Source organism: Rhinopithecus bieti, unplaced genomic scaffold, assembly GCF_001698545.2.
Source record: "Rhinopithecus bieti isolate Rb0 unplaced genomic scaffold, ASM169854v2 scaffold_3763, whole genome shotgun sequence".
Taxonomy (NCBI): domain Eukaryota; kingdom Metazoa; phylum Chordata; class Mammalia; order Primates; family Cercopithecidae; genus Rhinopithecus; species Rhinopithecus bieti.
The window spans coordinates 1,701,229-1,721,684 of NW_016804379.1; the positions used below are offsets into that span (position 1 = coordinate 1,701,229).

General features: G+C 37.4%; 1 protein-coding gene across 3 annotated transcripts in view; it reads right to left on the reverse strand.

Moving 5' to 3' along the window:
• POU2F1 (POU class 2 homeobox 1) overlaps window positions 1-20,456 on the reverse strand; it is a 208,276-nt gene that overhangs the window by 80,462 nt on the left and 107,358 nt on the right. For 2 of the 3 annotated variants that reach the window (XM_017867604.1, XM_017867606.1), the window contains one exon: window positions 14,497-14,562. In XM_017867604.1, coding sequence (XP_017723093.1) covers window positions 14,497-14,562 — 66 coding nt within the window. Of the gene's footprint in view, window positions 1-14,496; window positions 14,563-17,733; window positions 17,994-20,456 lie in introns of those variants that run through there. The other variant, XM_017867605.1, reaches the window with a different exon arrangement.

Consider the following 20,456-nt stretch of genomic DNA (forward strand, 5'->3'; position numbering starts at 1 on the left):
AGCTACTACTCATTTTTTAGCGTGTTTGCGTGGAGAGCGTTTCTTCCATCTTGAGTAGCCATAAAATGGGAAGAATCTGGGATAATGGAAATCCCGAAAGAGAATCACTTATCACAGAAACAAAACCACAGAAAGATTCTAAGCCACCACAAAAGTAAGAAGCATAATCAAAATTCATGACATAGATCATCCATAACAGGGGTCCCCAACCCCTGGGTTGAAGACTGGTGCCAGTCTGTGGCCTGCTAGGAACAAGCTGCACAGCAGGAGGTGAGTGGTGGGCAAGCGAGTGCTATTGCCTGAGCGCTGCCTCCTGTCAGATCAGTGGTGGCACTAGATTCTCACAGGCACGTGAACCTTGATGTGAACTGTGTATGTGTAGGATCTAGGTGGTGCACTCCTTATGAGAATCTCATGCCTGATGATGTGAGGTGAAACAGTTTCATCCCTCACACCATCCCCTATCCCCTGTCCATGGAAAAACTGTCTTCTATGAAACCAGTCACTGAGGCCAAAAAGGTTGGGGACTGATGATGTATAGAATGGATGGGTATTATCTATCTGCTAAAAATCTCCACAGTGATTGTACTTGACGGTAATGATTGGATTGTATATCCTTTACTTCCTAAGTAATAATAGTTGTGTATTTTTAAAATTACTTTTACACATCACCTTAGATATGAATGCATTATCAGTGATGCATGACAAGATTTCTATAGGTGGCTGTTAAATTGTTAAGTCTATCTGGATGAAAGACTCAGTTAAAACAGATTTTCATTAACATTATTCTTTTCCTTAAAAAGCATCCAGGGTCTCACTCTGTCGCCCAGGCTGGAGTGCAGTGGTGCGATCATGGTTCACTGCAGCCTTGACCTCCTAGATTCAAGCGATCCTCCTCCCTTAGCCTCCCAAGTAGCTGGGACCACAGGCATGTGCCACCATGCCCAGTTAATTATTTTTTTAAGTTTTTTTTTTTTTTTTTTTTGTAGAGATGGGGGTCTTACTATGTTGCCCAGGCTAGTCTTGAACTCCTGGGCTCAAGGAATCCTCATGCCTTAGTGTCCCAAAGTGTTGGGATTACAGGTGTGAGCCACTGTTCCAGGCTCTTAACTTTCTTCTTAATTGTAGAAAAATAAATGTCTTATGACTTACCAGCTGTTGAGACTGTTTTTCTTTCAAATAAGTTAAATATTGAACATAAATCAAATATATTTGAAGACCAAGAAAACAGAAAGTAAGACCTTATTTTAATATCCTAAAATATTATTAATATTTTTGTTGGTGGAGAAAATTACCAAACATTGACCTTGCTCCATCTCTGTTCCGCCTGTCAACCTAGTCAGAGGCTCCCTTGTTCACTCATCTTTCCCTGTAAGATGTGAGCCAGTTAATTGGTAGCAGCTTCCTGTCTTCCTCAGAAACACAATGAATGCTCCTTACCTTCTGAGTTTATCTGATGTCAGCATTCCTAGCTTGGATTATAACACTTTGCTGCAAATCCTGCTGATACTGTTTATTTTAATCCTAGACTTCTTTATTGCATTCTATTCCCAGTTTTGTTTTCCCTGTATCACAAAGAAATCCCTAATTGACTGTTCCCAATCCTCTCTAGACTGCTTTCTTACATTCCCTTCTACCTAAAAACTTACTCTCTGAATCTGTCTTTACCTCCTTCACTCTCCCATTTCTCACTTAAAAAACAACAAAAAAAGGAATCTTCTACTTTAGGCTACTTCAGTCACCAGGTGCTCTGAAACCCAACACCTTCCCTTTCCTCAAAACTGGATCCCTGATTTATCTGTTCTTTCTTATTTATTTAAGTTCTGAGATACATAGAACATGCAGGTTTCTTACATAGGTACATGTGTACCACTGTGGTTTGCTGCACCTATTGACCCGTCCTCTAAGTTCCCTCCCCTCACCCTCACCCCTGGTGTGTGATGTTCCCTTCCCTGTGTCCATGTGTTCTCATTGTTCAACTCCCACTTATGCGTGAGAAAATGTGTTTTGTTTTCTGTTCCTGTGTTAGTTTGCTGAGGATGATGGCTTCTAGCTTCATTCATGTCCCTGCAAAGGACATGATCTCATTCCTTTTATGGCTGCATCATCTGTTCTTTCTTTGCAACTGCCCTCCTACACTGGCTCTTCTACCTTAGCATCTAAACATATTCAAACTGCTTCACTAGGAGGCCCTTCTAACCTCCCCTCCCATTCTTTCCTTCTCTATCATCCCCCCCCTTCCTCCTAATAGATAGCTAACACTGATGGTGAATGGACCGACCCATATACCTACTTGCTTTCCATGTATACATCAATACTATTAGATGGATTATTACTTATCTCCATCTTACAGCTAAGAAAAACTCTGACATGAAAAAAGTAACTTGCCCAAGGTAACACAACTAGCAAGTGAAAGGAGCAGGATATGAATCCATGTGGTTTGATTTCAGGGTCTGAGCTCTTAACCACTATGATACATAGCCCCATATACAGCTTCCATTAAAAGAGTTGCCTACATTTATCATTCCCTTTACACAACCATTCACTTTCTTAACTACAGCAATTTCTTTCCAAATCACTTAACTAAAATCGTTAAAAGGCCCCCAGTAACTACTAATTGTTAAACTCAAGGGTCACATTTTAAGGCTCCTATGGCAGGACTTGACCACACTGAATGCTAACTCCATGAGCTCACTGGTCTGATTCACATCTGATCTCCATGGTTGTTATTTCTTAGTCTACTTAAGCACTGTCCAATAGACCTTTCTGTGATAATGGAAATGTTCTATTATATGCACTGGCCAGTATGGTAGCCACTAACTACACGTGGCTACTGAACACTAGAAATGAGGTTAGTATGATTGAGGAATTGAATTAATTTAATTTAATTTAAATTTAAAGAGCCACATACAGTCAGTGCCCATTCTACTGGACAACGAAGGTATGGACGGACTCTTTTTCCTCTGCCAACCCTTTCAACACCGCAGAAGAGCTCCGTCCTTGGTCCTCTTGGCTGATTCCACTCTCCTCCCAGTATCTCTCTCCTAAACATCTCCCTGTTAAGGACCTTACACCTCTCCGCAGGAACCTATCTCTATCTTCAATTGCCCACATCTTCACCTGCAAGCACCAGAAGGCACCCCAAGTACAACATTTTCAGAACTGAAATGTTTCATCACCTCATTGTCAAGTCTACTCCCCAACAGTACAGTTCCTACTCAAGAGGATGGTATCACATCTCTTCCAGCCCCGAAGCAAATACAAGTATTCATTTTAAATTACTCCCTTTCCTTCCTTTAAAAAAAAAAAAAAACACACACACACACAATGGAAAAAAAAACTCCCTCTCAATCTCTTCTCCTCTTCCCTTCAACGGCTCATTAAATTTGACCCCTAGCTTCTATTGCCACTGCTCTAGGCCAGGATGCTATATAATGGATCTAATTGAAAGAATGTTGGAGTCTAGTTTTTGGCTTCAAGCAAGATGTAAAGTATAATACGGCTGGAAAATTCTTTTATACCAAAAATTATTTAATATCTGTTAGAAAAAAATGAAAAAAGTAACACGACATAAAACTAAGCTGCTTTCTAAGGGAGAAAATTATAGACAATTTCTAATAATCTGTGCCTAAAGCAGTATTTTAGAAACAAATCCTCTCTTTACTGTTCTGAATTTCTATTAGTAATGAACAAAAATGGATACTACCTTTAAAATTCTAAATTTGTTACTGGGTGATCTCATGGCAAAAAGATCAATTGCTCATTCAGTCATTTAACAAAAGTATAATCTTAATTCAGATGTCACTTGCTATTCTCACAGCTTCGGTAATTATAGCACCCTTCTTCCCCTTGACCCCCACCCCTGACCTAAAGTTTTAAAATCCCCATGTGCACCAGTGGGCAGAGCCAGGGCAAGTTTCTTAATATGTACTGATCAGATTCTTGTAGACACCATATCCTGTAACTGATATCTATCAAATCAAACACTACAGGGAGGTCTATCTTTCCTACAGGTGTTTGATATTTCCTTCTAAACCACCAAGATCCCTCACTGAGCTCCTGAGGCTCTCTGGAAATGCTTCAGCCACTTTCAATGACCCACTAATTAAAAATCTGCTATGAAGGTACTCCAAAAAAAAAATCAGTATTTCTACTCTCAGGCTTATAAGAGCGTCTTGGCCAGTGTAGAATGTAGTCTACACAATAAAATATGTAATAAATTTTAAAATAATAATAAAAGCAGTAAGAATATTAAAAATGGCTTCTGAATAAACGTAAGTTCAAAAGGAAAATAATCCTTAAGTGTCTGAAATTTGCAAATGCTCCATTCTGGTTTAACAAGAACTATATTGAGGCCTATTTTGAGGCTTCTCTGGAAAACACTGGTATTTTATCTGGAAATTATTTCCAAAACTAGTGCTGGTTCAAGGCATCAAGTTGTTAGATTACTATGAAGAATAGTAAGTATATTCACTGGTACCCTGGTCTTTCAGGATTCTCTCTCTCAATCTTGGAGGAAATGATATCTGATCATGCTCTTTTATGAATATAATGTCCTAATGCCAGCCATAGCACTAGTAAATCCCATAGAATTAATAACATCACTGGTTACTAGGAGCTTTGGATGACAATATTTTTGGAATACTAGTCCATAAATAGTATTCCAAAAATGCTATTGTATTTACGTATATTAAGTTTCATTAATAAATTCCTTTTGAATTCTCATTTGCCTGAAATATAGTGATATTATCCTGGGGAAAAATCATTTTGATATGAACAGGAGACAGGGAAATACTGGGTAGAAGAGGGTGGTTCCCCGGCAAAGGCCCCACCCTCAAGGCTGGAAACCTGTGGTCCTAAATGGGAACAGGCATTCCTATTTTTGCACCCAAAAGTTGCCTTTTGGTCTGCCATGCCCTGCTATCGTCTCTCCATATAACCCCCAGACCCTGGGCTCCAGAGGACATGAACAGTAGAGCAGAAGAACAGCAGAATAGTGTGGCAGAGAGAAAAGAAGGAATGTCTGAATGTTGAGAGGAATTCAGCTGGCGGCGGTCGAAGAGGAGGTATCAGCCGCTGGATGGGCAAATTTCAGGGAAAGATCATCTTCCCATTCCATTCCCCTTCCAGTTCCCCAACCATCCTGCTAACAGCCACCTCCATCACTCAACAAAACCTCTGAATTCATCCTTCAAGTCCATGTGTGACCTGATTTTTCCTGGATGCTGCACAAGGACTTGGGTACCAAGAGGATCACTGAGCTAACACTTAAGCTGTCTGTGGATGGCAAGGCTAAAAAGAGTGCACTGAAACAAGTGCCCACTTGGGCTTCGGGAGTTGCAGACACCCACCCCTAGACACTACCATGTGGCCGGAGCCCAAAAAGTGCTTACCAACTCCTGTCCCTGCCAGTCGGTGTGCTCCCCTTCCTCTAAGAGGTTTGAGCGTGTGGCAGCCAAACATACAAGCCACTCGCTGTCGCATGTCCTGCAGAGGGGGTCAGGGAACTCTCCCCTTTCAATTCAAAGGAAAAAAGCAAGTGAAAAAGGAAAGGATAGGGAAGCCTTGGATCTATCTATCATAATTCAGATGAAAAAAGATAGCTGACTGACTGTAAATTCATTACAACAGATGAGTCAGCTGCTTTAAAAGAAAACAATTTTTCACATTACAAAACAAATCAGAAAATCTTATTAAATATATTAACATTTATATTAAAATATAGTATTTAAATATCTATCCTTTTTACCTTCATTATAAAAAAATAATAAACCAATGGTAAGTTTTCAAAGATAATAATAAGCAAAAGGTAATGGTAATGGCTGCAATGAAGTCTGAAGAACTGGAATACTGTCTAATTCTGTGAATGACTAAAAGATAAAGGATCTAGAAATCAGATGACATAATGGAAAGCTTGTAAAGGAATTAGAGACATTTAGGACAGAGTTCTTCCCCCATCTCCCCATCTCAGTTTTGACTGTTTCTTCATAGTGAACATATATTGCCTAGCATCATAATGATTTAAACCCTACCCAGCCTGTAAGATACAATTTCAGTTCCACCTTCTCCAAAGCCTTCTCTGATCCTCCCAGCTAGAAATACTTTTCCCCTACACTGAATTCTCATGGGTTCACATATACTTCTCATGAATCTTCTAGATTTCTGTTATATTACATTTTCATGTATGTTTTCTCTATAAGAAAAATTTATTGAGAACAAAATCAGTATTTTATTCAATTGCACTGTTACTTAGTACTGTATCTTGCGCATTGGAGACAAAAACGACAGGCCAGGCATGGTGGCTCACACCTACAATCTCAGCAAGAGGCCAAGGTAGGTGGATCACTTGAGGCCAGGAGTTCAAGACCAGCCTGGCCAATATGGTGAAACCCAGTCTCTATTAAAAATACAAAAATTAGCTGAGCATGGTGGCGCACACCTGTAATCCCGGCTACTTGGGAGGCTGAGGCAGGAGAACTGCATGAATCCAGGAGGCGGAGGTTGCAGTGAGCTGAGATCATACCACTGCACTCCAGCCTGGACAGCAGAGTGAGACTCTGTCTCAAAAAAAAAAAAAAAAAAAAAGAAAGAAAGAAACAACATAGCTCAAAGGGTAAAAGAATGGTTCTGGGCTGGGTACAGTTGCTCATACCTCTAATCCCAGCACTTTGGGAAGCCAAGGTGGGCGGATCACCTGAGGTCAGGAGTTTGAGACCAGCCTGACCAACATGAAGAAACCCCGTCTCTACTAAAAATACAAAATTAGTCAGGCATGGTGGCGCATGCCTGTAAACCTAGCTACTTGGGAGGCTGAGGCAGGAGAATTGCTTGACCTTGGGAGGCGCAGGTTGCAGTGAGCCAAGATGGCGCCATTGCACGCCAGCCTAGGCAAAAAGAGCGAAACTCCATCTCAAAAAAAAAAAAAAAAAGAATGGTTTTGCTCCCCTTTATAGCCATCTGTGTGACCTTCATTAAGCGACTAAACATCTCTGAGCCTCAACTCCCTTATTTATTTAAAAAAGACCCTCATTTATAAAAAAAAGAAAAATAATGTTTCATGAGGTTTTATAAGGATTAAATGAGATTATCTATGTAAAATGTTTAAATCGAGTAAATACTTAATAAATGCTAGCCACTATCATCATATTCTAGTACAAATGACTATAACAAATTGTTTTATAATAAATTACTACTTTATAGTAAATTAATTTGTAATAAATTGTCAAATGAATGGAAAAGAGTTAAAATGTGACAGTGACTTCCAGAAGAGCTTTAATTTCTTAAAAGATGAGGAACTCCTAAGGGCAAAATTCAAAAAAATGTAGAGAACAGAGTTGTATAACCAGAGAACAGGTAACATCAGGAAGTACTGTGTTCTGTGTCAGTGCATGAACCCAGTCACAGGGCAGATAACCATCTGTCAGGAGTACTGATAAAATAGGTCTGTCTTTTGAGTTAAAAGTGAGCAAAACTTTAATATTTGTCCAATATTCCTTTTTCCCTCAATATTTCTTTACATAAAATAATTGTTTCAGTTTTCCTACCAAACCTTGTAAAAGTTTAAACAACTTTTTTACTTTTCCAACTATCATCTAAAATAGAGTTGATAAGGTTGAATTTAGGAAAAATATCTTGTGCTAAAGCAGAACAACAGCCCATCAAAGATGGGCCTAATACTCATCCTAATCCCTGGAAGCTGTGAATTTGTTACCTTACACAGCAAAAGGGATTTTGCAAATAGAATGAAGTTCAGGATAGTAAGTGTCCTTCAAAGAAAAGATGGGGACAGGAGAGTTAGAGAAGGAAATATGATGATGGAAGCAGGGTTGAGGGGAGGAGGGGGACAGGAAAGGGAGGGAGGGAAACAGATTTGATGATGCTATATATCTGACTTTGAAGATGGAGGAAGGGGCCACAAGCCAAGGAGTGCAGGTGGTCTCCAGAAGCTGAAAAAGAGAAGGAAATGGACTTTCCATAGTACCTCCAGAAGAAATAAAGCACTTACAACACTCTAATTTTAGGACTCTGACCTCCCAAACTGTAAGATAATAAGTTTGTGTTTTGTTTTACCCAGCAATTCTACTCCTAGGTATATATCCCAAATAACTGAAAACTGGGACTCAAACAGATACTTGTACACCAAAGTTCATTGCAACATTATTCATAATAGCCAAACAGTAAAAACAATCCAGCTGTCCATTAACAGATGAATGCATAAACAAAATGTAGTATATACACACAATGGAACATCATATAAAAAAATAAAGTTTTGATATATGCTACAACATGGAATAACCTTGAAAACATAGAATAGAGTTTACCAAAGGTTGAGGACAGGGAGGAATGGGGAAATATCATCTTTCCCAAGGGAAGTACCCTTGTGCAAACAACTATGTTATAAAAAATATTACCACTCCCTTCTATCTCTTTCTTTTTTTGTGATAGGATATTATTTTGGCAAAATAATCCAGTATCCCATTTTCTTCATTCCTGAGTTTGGACTGCTGATCTAGGCTACAGAAAGGTTATACAGTTGAACCCTGAACAACGGAGTCAAGGGTGTCGACCCCACAAACAGTTGAAAATCTGCATGTAACATTTGACTCCCACAAAACTCAAATACTAATAGCCTACTGTTGACCAGAAGCCTTGCTGATACCATAAACAGTTGACTAAAACATATTTGTATATGTAGTATATACTGTATTCTTACAGTAAAGTAAGCTAAAGAAAATCCTAAGTGAGATAAAATATATTTACTATTCATTAAGTGGAAGTGGATCATCACAAAGATCTTCATCCTTGTCTTCATGCTGAGTAGGCTGAGAAGGAGGAACAGGAGGGGTCTTGCGGACTCAGAAATGGCAGAAGACAAAAAGCTGGAAGGGGAGGCAGGAGAGGCAGGCACACTTGGTGTAACTTTATGGAAATACACTGCAATTTCTGACTTTTTTGCTTTTTCATTTGTCTAAAAATGTTTCTATATGCTACCAATCCTTCTTCCACCATGTGCTTTAGTTTCAGTGCCCATATCATAAAAGGGTCCATGCTGTAAAAGAAGGCAAAAAGTAGTCTTTAATAGGATATAGATAGGGCTGTCCTGATCATAAACCTGACTGCATCTGCACAAAACAGTACTGTTAGCCTATTCCTTCCTGCTTTAAATCTTGGTGCACTTTTATGTCTTTCCTTACTGATAAATGTCCTTTGTGGCATTTTTTCCCTCTCAGAATAGGGTACTTTTGTCTGCATTAAAAATCTGATCAGGCAGATATCCTTTCTCTTCAATGATTTTCCTTCTTTCACCTTTTTTTTTTTTTTTTTTTTTTGCGGGGCAGGGGTGGGTAGAGATGGGGTCCAGCTATGGTGCAATTGCAGGTGTGAGCCACCACAGACAGCCTTCATTGATTTTCTCCATGGCATCCGAGAACTTGAGGTCTGCTGCCTCTTCTTTGGCAGAAGCTGCTTCTTCCATTATCCTGACATTTTTAAAGCCAAACATCTTTCTAAAATTATCAAACCATCCTTTGCTGGCATTAAATTCTCCAGCTTTAGATCCTTCACCTGCCTTTTAAGTTGTCATATAATGACTGTGCTTCCTCTCAAATCACATTAGAATCCAAAGGTATGTCTTTCTTATAGCAATCCTGCACCCACATAAAAGCTGCATTTTCTTTTTTCTTTCTTTTTTTTGAGACAAGGTCTCATTCTGTCACTCAGGCTGGACTGCAGTGGTGTGATCTCAGCTCACTGTATCCTTGGCTGCCCAAGCTCAGGTGATTCTTCCACCTCTTCCCCCAACCAGCTGGGACTACAGGTGTGCACCACTACACCTGGCTTTCTTTTTTTTTTTGAGACGGAGTTTTGCTCTTGTTGCCCAGGTTGGAGTGCAATGGCCCAGTCTCGGCTTACTGCAACCTCCTCCTCCCAGGGTCAAACAATTCTCCTGCCTCAGCCTCCCAAGTAGCTGTGATTACAGCTACACCATGCCTGGCTAATTTTTTTTTGTATTTTTAGTAGAGACAGGGTTTCACCATGTTGGTCAGGCTGGTCTCAAACTCCTGACCTCAGGTGATCTGCCCACCTCAGCCTCCCAAAGTGCTGGGATTACAGGCATGAGCCACAGCACCTGGCTTAATTTTTTATATTTTTAGTAGAGGCAGGGTTTCACCATGTTGCCCATGCTGGTCTCGAACTCCTGGGCTCAAGCAATTTGCCCGCCTTGACCTCCCAAAGTGCTGGGATTACAGGCGTGAGCTACTGCACCAGGCCTGTATTTTCAATGAAATAAAAAAGTATTTAGCAAAAAGTTCAAGCTTTTCATGTCTGCTGGTGTAGCTGCAGTGAAAGCTTCAGGAATTTCCTTTTCTTTCTTTTTTTTTAAATAATGGGCCTTACACTTAATTTATTTATCTTGAAATGGAGGGCAACTGTAATTGCAGACCTCAATCTGTAGTACTCATCAAGTAATTCAAAATTTTCCTGTAACGTCATGACCTGCCTCTGCTTTGGGGAGCACTTCCAGTACCACCAGTGGCACTTTGTATAGGTCTTACGGCATTATTTAAGGTTTAGGTTATTGCACTAAACAGGATGCAAAATACTCAAGAACATAGAGAGATCACTTTTTACTACAATACGCAATTTACTGGATGAACTGTTCACTGTGATGTGATTAGGGTCACATGGCATTTTAAATGGATACTCACAATACTTGAAATCATTGCAATAGCAACAAGAGGTGGCTACAAAATTATTACAGTAGTATAGTAGGTAATGTAGTTAATTTTATCCAATTATGATTTAATACTGCATTGTTTACATTTGTTTCTATTTATCTAGACTGTGAATGGTGCCATGTATGTGATCTTCCAGTGTTTGTATGCGTAAAGTTTTGATACATTTTAAGGTTTTATAATTTTAATAGATTTGTGGTATTTCACAGTAATAAATGATAAAACAGCATATTATCTACATATATTTAATGCATTAATTACATACCTTTTAATTTTTTTTCAATATTTCTAAATATTTCACAATTCATTTGTAAGTTTTTCCAAATTGCTGCAAATCTCAAAAAAATTCCAACATATTTAATGAAAAAATTTGCATATAAGTGGAGCCATGCAGCTCAAATCCATGTTATTCAAGGATCAGCTGTATAACTATGTTGGCTGAATAAGCTAATACATTTATTTTCTTTGAGCCTGACCCTCAACAGGCTTATCAATCCTTTTTATAAATCCACTTAACCTTATAAGAGTATTTTAACAATCATGACATAAAGTATATATAATAAAGTGGCTCTAGCCACACACCTACAGTAAGAATTCAAAAAACAGCAGCTGCTGCCATTATTATTACTATTATCCCTGCCTTCCTCTCAGATGACCGCCTCAACTACCTCAATGAGAAAAATAAAGCAATCTGATGTGAATTATTGCTGTTTTGCTTCTCCCTTCCACTTCAATTTTCTCCATTATTGTTTAACATTTGCTGCTTCTTCCCAATTTTAGAGACACGGGGTAGTCTCTTTTCATGTTCAGAGTCAACCCTTCATTCTGCACTTCTGAACCTAAACCTCCAGCCCTACCTTAGTTCAGTTAATTGTATTTTTTTCTCCACTCTCTTGCTCCCTGATGGTTCCTTCCACCTGACCTATAAACACACTCAAATTTCCTCAAAGAAATTCCTAATTAACACCACTATGGCACTTTTCTGTACCTCCTCTTGAATTATTTACCATAATCTATCCAGAATCAGTTATTTATCTGTCTTATCTCTTAATGAATTGTTAACTCCTTAAAGAGTGAGGGTTATTTCATCTATTTGCATTGTACATCCCAGTAATACTGATTATAGTACTTTATAGAACAGACACTTACTGAATACATTTTTTAAAAACCTAAACTATAGATTTTCTGTAAACATATTTGACAAAAAGTGCATCATTTGATTTTGCTTCTCAAATAAATCACTGACAAAAGAAAGGCACAGAATTAACGTATCAACACAATCTTAAAATAATTTTACAATATCATTCTCCTTAAAGTCTCACAAATCAAAATTATTACAACTGTAAACATTTCAGAAAAAAATGATCTACACAAACGTATTCTGAATGCAGAAATTGTGAGGCTTCAGTTTTATTATAATGCTAAGGGTTCTTTCCTTTAAACATTTTACTTGCTTTCATAAACTACCAAGAAAAAGAATAGTTAACTAACAATTCAAGAGTCTGAAGATTCATCTGTTATATGCTTAAATAAAAATCAATTTGTAAGCATGTAATCATCTAAATAAACTGTAATTTTATATCTAATATATCAAACATGGTAAGTAAATATGCAAAGTCTATGATAGGAACCAGTCTGCCACACATTCTATATTAAAACAAGGCAAGAAATTCACAAGACTGTTACCACAAGTGCTCCAGTCAGAACTTACCTTATACAGGTCTGGACATACACGTGTTGCTTAAATTTTCAGTTTTATTTTTTTGCACTTCATGGGGAAACTTATATGTGGGCTGCGAATCCTAAACCTGCCTTTATTTCCTGGCTGGTTTTGTGCCTCAATTTCCTATAATTTGAAATAACGGTATCTAACTTATCAAAATAATTTAACTTGAAATCAGGTAATGCACACAGAGTTCAAGACCAGCCTGGCCAACATGGTGAAACCCCGTCTCTAGTAAAATACAAAAAATTAGCTGGGCATGGTGGCTGGTGCCTGCAATCCCAGCTACTTGGGAGGCTGAGGCAGGAGAATCACTTGAACCTGGGAGGCAGACGTTGCAGTGAGCTGAGACCGCACCATTGCACTCCAGCCTGGGCAACAAGAGCAAAACTCCATCTCCAAAGAAAAAAAAAAAAAGGTGTTGTAGTTGCTCAATAAATGGTAACTGCTGAAACTGCTATTACAGCACTAGCATAAAAGTAGATACACGGATGTCCATGGAGTCTGATGTAATTAGTATTTCCAGTGTTTTCCAATCATTCTGCTTCTCTTCCCTTAGGGGAGAAAAAAAGTATGTTTCTTCTTTGAAGCTGTTCTTTAGGCACAGGTGTCCTGCCCACCACCCTGCCCCTAGTCTCTCATGGGGATCTGCTGCCCTATTTCTCTCTGCAAACATTTCCCACACCTAAGTTAGCTGGCTGAAGCACTGGCACTGGCATAGGAACCAGTGCTAAACAGGAAAGAAAGATGGAGTCCAAACAGGGGACAGAGAAATAACAAAAAGGAGACTGTGGCTGACAATTCAGACAGAACACAATGCTGCCCTTTCCCTTCTCAAGAGATACTACGGAAGTCTTACTTGGCCAGCCTCAGTAAGAGTACTATGAAGTATGTTAAATACAACAGGGGTGAACATGGAAGCCCCACAGCTCAGTTTCACATAAAGAGGTAGGTACAGTTTAGAGATTAACATAAGCATCTCCAGGTATAGGACAGTTTACAGTGAAAGACACGTAGGCAGGAAAACTGCTACATTAGTCCAACTCGGCCATTTACCACAAATTAAGAGTGCCTCTCATTCTTACCATTGCCCATAGTTAAGCATTTTTAAAATGGTAAGTCAAAAGGGATCCCTCTCTGCAAGTGAAAACCTAGTTTTAGAAGCAAGTACTTTCTGTGAATCCTTGCCCATAACTGTCTTTTATTTGGTTTAATATTTTGATTTATGGCTTTACCAGAAACCAGGGAAGTCCCTGTATCATCTCTGGTAGATGATAAAGATACATAGTCTTATACCCTCTAAGCAATATACCGACTCAAGAGTATGAGCCGTGGAGACAAACCATCTTTTACGGATTTACCTTTCTCTCATGGGGCCTCAGTATTCTCATTTATATGATAATTTTCTCTTGACAAAAGGTTTAATGAAGTATAATTTTTTTAAATTACCAAATAAAAGAATGTATTAGAAATAGATGTTTATAATTACTTACTGATACTATCATAACTTTTAATATAATTTATATCAAAGGTAGGGCAGATAAAATTTACTATTTTGATTAACATCTGTAAGAAAAATAACATTTTACTGAATGGTTACTGTGTAGCTGGCATTTTGCTTAACATGCCACATATATTATCTCCTTTAATACTCACAATGACCTGAAATATATTATCCTCATTTTGTAATTGAATAAATTAAGTCTTAAAAAGATTGGGGAAATTGGCTAAAGTCACATAGCTAGTAAGTGGTAAACCCATATTTCATACCCGAAACTATCTGAGCCAAAAGACAATTTTCCTAACTTCTGCACAGTTTGTCTGATAGACAGAAGCAAAACAACAAAGCTGCCTGCAGAAGGAAGTTAGGTAATCTTTAACAAACATAATCCCTCCCAGTTCCTAAAGGACTGAATCATTTGACAACTCAATACTCAAATTGGTCTGTGTTTGCCAAATACGAGTCCTAGTTACGCAGAAAGTTTCTTCTTTGTGCTCTACTAGAGTTAATTAAAAGGTAGATCAGAAAACTCTTACCTGTGTTGCCATCTCCACTCTCCATAGATGGTTTACTGGTTTCTGACGGATTGTTCATTCTTGAGTCTGCAATAAATCAGAGGTGAATGAGGTTTTTAAAAAACTGGGGATGGAGATGGGATTGAGGAGGCAAAACTGTGGCAGAAAAAAGGGTTAACTAATGTTATAGTCATATAGTTTAGGAAGACCCAGTGTATACATGTCTGGCTAAAATACTAGAAATTGTAATAAAAGGTTATCTGGAAGAAATTCAAAATTCCCCAGACCCTGAAGGGATTCACAAATAAACTCTTTTTAAAGAATTTTAAGATTCTTTAAAGAAAGACAGCAAAACTGTAACCTGAAAAAAATTAGAAAGTCTGATATGTAAAAGGAATAAATGCTTTGTAACATGAAGTAAAACTGGAAAGGGTGGAAGCACCTCACAAAATAAAGTGTTATTCCCAAATAAAGTATCTTTTTCTATATGCAATGATATTCATTCATTATAACTAAAACAACCCACTGGTAATCTTGATAATAGATGGGACAGTAACTCAACCTATGAACTAAAAGAAAACACGTCTAAGATAAATTATCTCCAAATTTACTCCCCTCCCCAACCAAACTAAACAAGTCAAAGTGAGAACATATTAAATTCATACCTCAACTATAAACCTGCGCAAGAAGTTGTACCATAAGGCGTAACAGATATATCTAATAATTTCAAAACTGCAACACAACCACACCCACTTAAAGTAATACTACCTCAATATCCTAAATGAAACTGCTAATTTGAGTTTATCATTTCTGGGTTATCTATTTAAAGAAGGTTTATTTCCACAGTAAAAAGTTTTCATCAAGCAATATTAGGTATTCCAGAAAATACATTAAGAGAAGAGACAAGAACTCTGCTTTCCTTCTAACTCTTTGAAAGGTAAGAAACAGAATATACATAAATGTATCTCTTATTCTACTACTGTAAACTCAAACTTAGAACATTTATAATCAAACAAGTTTACTGTCAAATAAGTTCTGCCTTTCCCCCCATTAACTTATTTAGTGGTTAAGAATCATTTAACTTTAGTTATTAACAGAGAACAAATGTTTAAACTATATTGTGTTTTTGTCCAAAGAGCACATTTTGTCATCTGCTTAAACATCTAACTAGGAAATCAAAACAATCACTAGATAGAATTCTCAACCATGTTCTTCACAGTGGAATTATCCCCATGCACAATAGATGAGAAAAAAAAAGCAGGAGTCTTTCTTTTATAAGTTTCATTTCCAACAAGAAGATGTGTAATAGCTTTTCTAATACAGTAAGTTTCTGCAACTGATGTTTGTCTTATGGGCTAAGGCAGTTCTGTCATAACTTTGGTTTGGTCTTCTGATGTTCAAAGGGTTAAAATTCATATGTTTGTGGTCATAAATGAGGGCAGTTCTACAACTTCCTTCTCCTCACTGTCCAGAGAAATTTAAATATCATCTGAAAGCATACTAAGGTTTGAAAGGAACAGGTGTACAACTTAGTGAAAAATCAGCTTCTGAATGACAACCAAAATCTCATGAAAGTCAACAGAGATCACAACAAACGTAACAGAATATACCATTAGCATCCATACTGCTCAATGCTTCCTTTAAATGAATTTTAAAGGAAAGTGGAAAAAATGATCAGTTAACATTCATAAAAGGAGTTAACAGTTTTCTCACATATGTAGGTACTGCAGAAATAAAGAAGCATAATTCTTAACAAGTCATGAGCCTGACCTTGTATAATTCATATTCTGATTTTCCCATCTATAAATTAAAGATTACGTCACAGATAATAAAGATTATGTGTTTTAAATGAATCTTCTCAGATTCTTCTCCTGAACTGTCAAGAGCTTCAAAAGCATTTAACAAAATTATCTCACATATACACAAAAATAAAACATTACTTCACATACACACAAAAATAGAATTGCACAACAATGGAAAGGCTGTTTAAATAATATTTACTATTAACTGAAAGTAAGAGATGTAATTTCTAATTCTAAAATGAAATGTTAGAAATATTTCAAAAGGTATTTTCTTCCCTTTTTTGAATTCCCAACTAAGTAAATGTCAAAGAGTAAATACGAGACTGCATTCCTGACATAAATTTGTTGTTTCTGTCACTCAAACCTTACATAGTGGCTTTTACTGTGCTGGGCAGATACTGCTACCCTGGGTTTAGGCCATGCCTTCTGCACAAGAATTCAAACATTTTCAGAAGCATCATTTTGCTTTATCTTTGGCAGCTATGAAGGTGACAGAAGCAGCTTCAATTTTCAAGTGCAGAAAATGACAATATAGGAAAAAAGTCATTTGCAAAAGTTTTAAATGTAAAGATATCCACGTCCTGGAGTTCGTATCATTTTAACTTTCCAGGTGACTAGAGTAACTAAGAAAAGTCTCAATAATTCTGCATATAAACAGACAGAACTCCACACAAAATATGACCACCATTAGCCACCATATATCTAAAAATCAAAGTGCCTTGATTTATTTGAAATCTCCATCACCAAAGATGGTTTCAGTAAATTGAAGCTGGACATCTTCCACTCCAAAAGCCTTGCTGTTCTATAGAGAAAACTCCAAAAAGGCTTTTCAACATTTAAAATTACAGTTATCTAGAGTACATAGTTTATTTTAAAAAATCAAAAGAGAACGAATCCTAGCAAAAATCTGAGAACAGTTAACAGTTTCTAAAATCTGGAAATCGATCAAAAGAACTAATTTAAAGAGGTTATAAATTACCCTCTTTATTAACATTTATGAAAACTATTCTGCACTGTGACTCAACCTTATTTTCACTGAGCATTTTGGTTTTGTATAAGATGTTCTCATTAGGTATGGAAAACATTTTATTAATATGTTAATATTAATATCTATGTACAGTTATGCCTTGTTTCAGATTTAAGATGTTTTTATAACTACATGAAATGTTCTCAATAGGAATTTCCAAAAGCAAAATATTCATTCAAGCTGAACTCTAAATTCACTGTATTTACTAATAATACCCTCTGAACCAGAAGAGCTAGTCACAAGGAGGGACCTACTGCAAATTCAAGTAAGCTTGTGCTTTGCAAATGCTTTCCTCCTTCCCTTCTCAGTCCAACTCTCCCCCTCCCCCCACATAGGCTGCATATGCGATTAAGCATTTATGCATAGTCAACCCGACACACGCTATTTCCATATTAAAGCTTCTAAGAAAAGAACTGTGCTGGTACCCACCTAGAATATAGTCACTGCTGTCCAGCATTGCTGTGAAATCTTCTAGAGGAGCAGAGAGTCCAAACAAGGAGGAAACAGGTAGCAGTTTGGGGTGGGGAAGAAGGTACTACTATTTCTAACAAATCTACACTATGTTCTTAAGAAAAAAGGGGGGTTGGGTAGGGTGGAAAGTGGATTAAGGGGAAAAGCAAAATACAACTTCTGTTACACCATAGCAATCTTTAACTGAATAAGGAAACTTCAGTTGCTCAGAGGAGTTTTAGTCTCTCCTACCAGCTAGGACTGACATTGTCAAGGCAACTGAAGCATGAAAAAGTTCCTCTTTTTGTAATAAAATAGAAACAAAGATTGCAGCTGGCAGTTTCCATAATGAAGCTTAATCAGTATGCGTGTGATTAGGGCCTTATGCAAATCTCTCCTCGTTAGCACAGCAGCCAGCACTTTGAAGTCCATGAACAATTCATTTACAGAATATACTGAAAGCACTCCCTGCATAATTTAAATCATTGCATAAATATTTATCAGGTTATTTGCATATTAATTGGCAGTGCATGAAGGGAAAAATTATCTCCTGAGTGCCAGCATAATAATTAGGAGGATAAAATGAGGCTTCTTCCAATGGCCTGGCTTCTTGGACCTAACTGGAGATAGTACCGGGGGAGACGAGAGATACAGGAGACAGAGTTCTGTTAAAATGCCACTGAAATGACACGTACAAATTAGAAACAACTCTACAGACTTAAGCACCTTTAATCTTATTCCTGCTGGCAACAATGACTTCAGTAATAAGAGGATTTGCAAAATGCTTTCTACACAATCCAAATAATCCCAAGGAAACAATTAGCAAGGTAGAAGCAGAACACAAGGCTGTCAAGATGGTGCTAGTCTACTGATAGGGAATTTTCCAATTCTTAACACACTTCCGTCAAGAGAAAGTCCCACTTTAAGACATGGCAACAGTAAACCCAGAAGCAGTGCAAGGTGTGTATCTTAAAGAGTATAGAAATTCATTATCTACAAATCTTTTTATACTACCAAATTAGCAGAATAGATTAGTTGAATGCTACATATTATGCAGTATCCTTCCCCCATGAAATAAATCTCAAGTAGAAAGAAGACAGTTTGTTACTTAGAATCTCCATTGTCAAAGGGTGGACCATGTTAATTGTGGAATTACTTGGCATTCTGAAATAAGTTTCACTTAATGAACATACACACATATATATAATCCTTACTAAACTATATGTTTGTATATTTGTACCTTGTACATTTACAAGGTAAGCCATCAACTCAAAATTTTTCAGGTATTACAATGACAACAGTCTAATCATCACAGACAATTCAGGAGAAGATTTACAAAACCTCCATGGAGTAATAAGCATTATTACCCCTTTCTTTCCTTAAATATTATTAAAGTAAGAAAACTGAGGCACAGAGAACTAAAACACTTTATCCAATGTCACACCAGTAATTAGGAGTCAGGATTCAAAACTAGAATTTTCTGACATCAGAATCTATGCTCTTGGCTATTCCTATGCATTATGGATGAGTTACACATGTAGGGAATTGCTGGGAGGTGGTAAAGTAGCAGACTGAATGGTTTGTTTTCAGTGAAGTGAAGAAACCAGTAAATGGTGGCAAAGACATTGTGTTTACAAGTGAGGTGTGTACAGATACACAGAAGAGTGCACTAGATTTGAGGAGAGTTCTCAAAGGTGTCATCCCATTAATAACTGCTTTTATTTAGAACTAGTCTTTAAGAATATCAAATGTCTGATTTTAAAAATATGTATGCACCTTTTCCCAACATTAAGGTTGAAATTAAACTCAACATGCATATGAGGAAATGAAAGACAGATTTTAATAAGGAGCCTTTAAAAAGATTCCCTTGCAAGTCAGTAGAGGACCAAAAACCTTAAACTTTTGGATCAGCACTCTGCATTACCAGTTTTACTTACTGTTTTACAGAATCACAAAATGCTTAAGAGGAGAGACTTTGGGGGAGAAACTTAACACGGCCATTTAGTACCTGTAATACCTGTTTAAGTTCCTTCCCTCTTCCAGCCTTACTTTTCTCATCTATAAAATGATGATATCCCTTTCACGAGGTTATTGTGAGATAAATTTTTCATGCTTCTCAGACAAGAGCGTGGACTGGAGGAATGTGATGCAGTTGTGCCAGGGCAGACATCAAATCATTGGATAAACATGGTACATCTTTTGAAAGCATTAATCTTATTTAATAATTCGCAGCACTTTGTATTAAAATAAGAATACATTATAGAAGAGAACACAAATTTCAAATGAGTTTTTAAGGTAGAATATGTTGGATTATACAAATTCTCCTTGGTGAAAAAAGATGAAAAGCAGTGGCGAATGTGACTAGATTACAGTAGATCAATAAATGTTTATTTCCCTCCTCTTCTGCCTTTACAAAATTTTAAATTTACTGTTTGCATTTATTATGGGATATTTCTGCAACTTACCATCTGCTCTTTTCTACTTTATGTAATAACATCTTTAAACTACCTTTCTAGTGCCAGTGTGGTCTTTCATATATTAGCTAAGGATGACTTGGAGCCAGACAATCATTGCTGACAAAGGAGTGTGTCTGTACCCAACAGGAGCAGCACCTTCTTAGTGAAAGAGCCTCCCCCTCAGGCTAAGAGAGGCCCACAAGACCTGTAGCAGGGAGGCTATAGTTTACCAGCCCACACAGGATA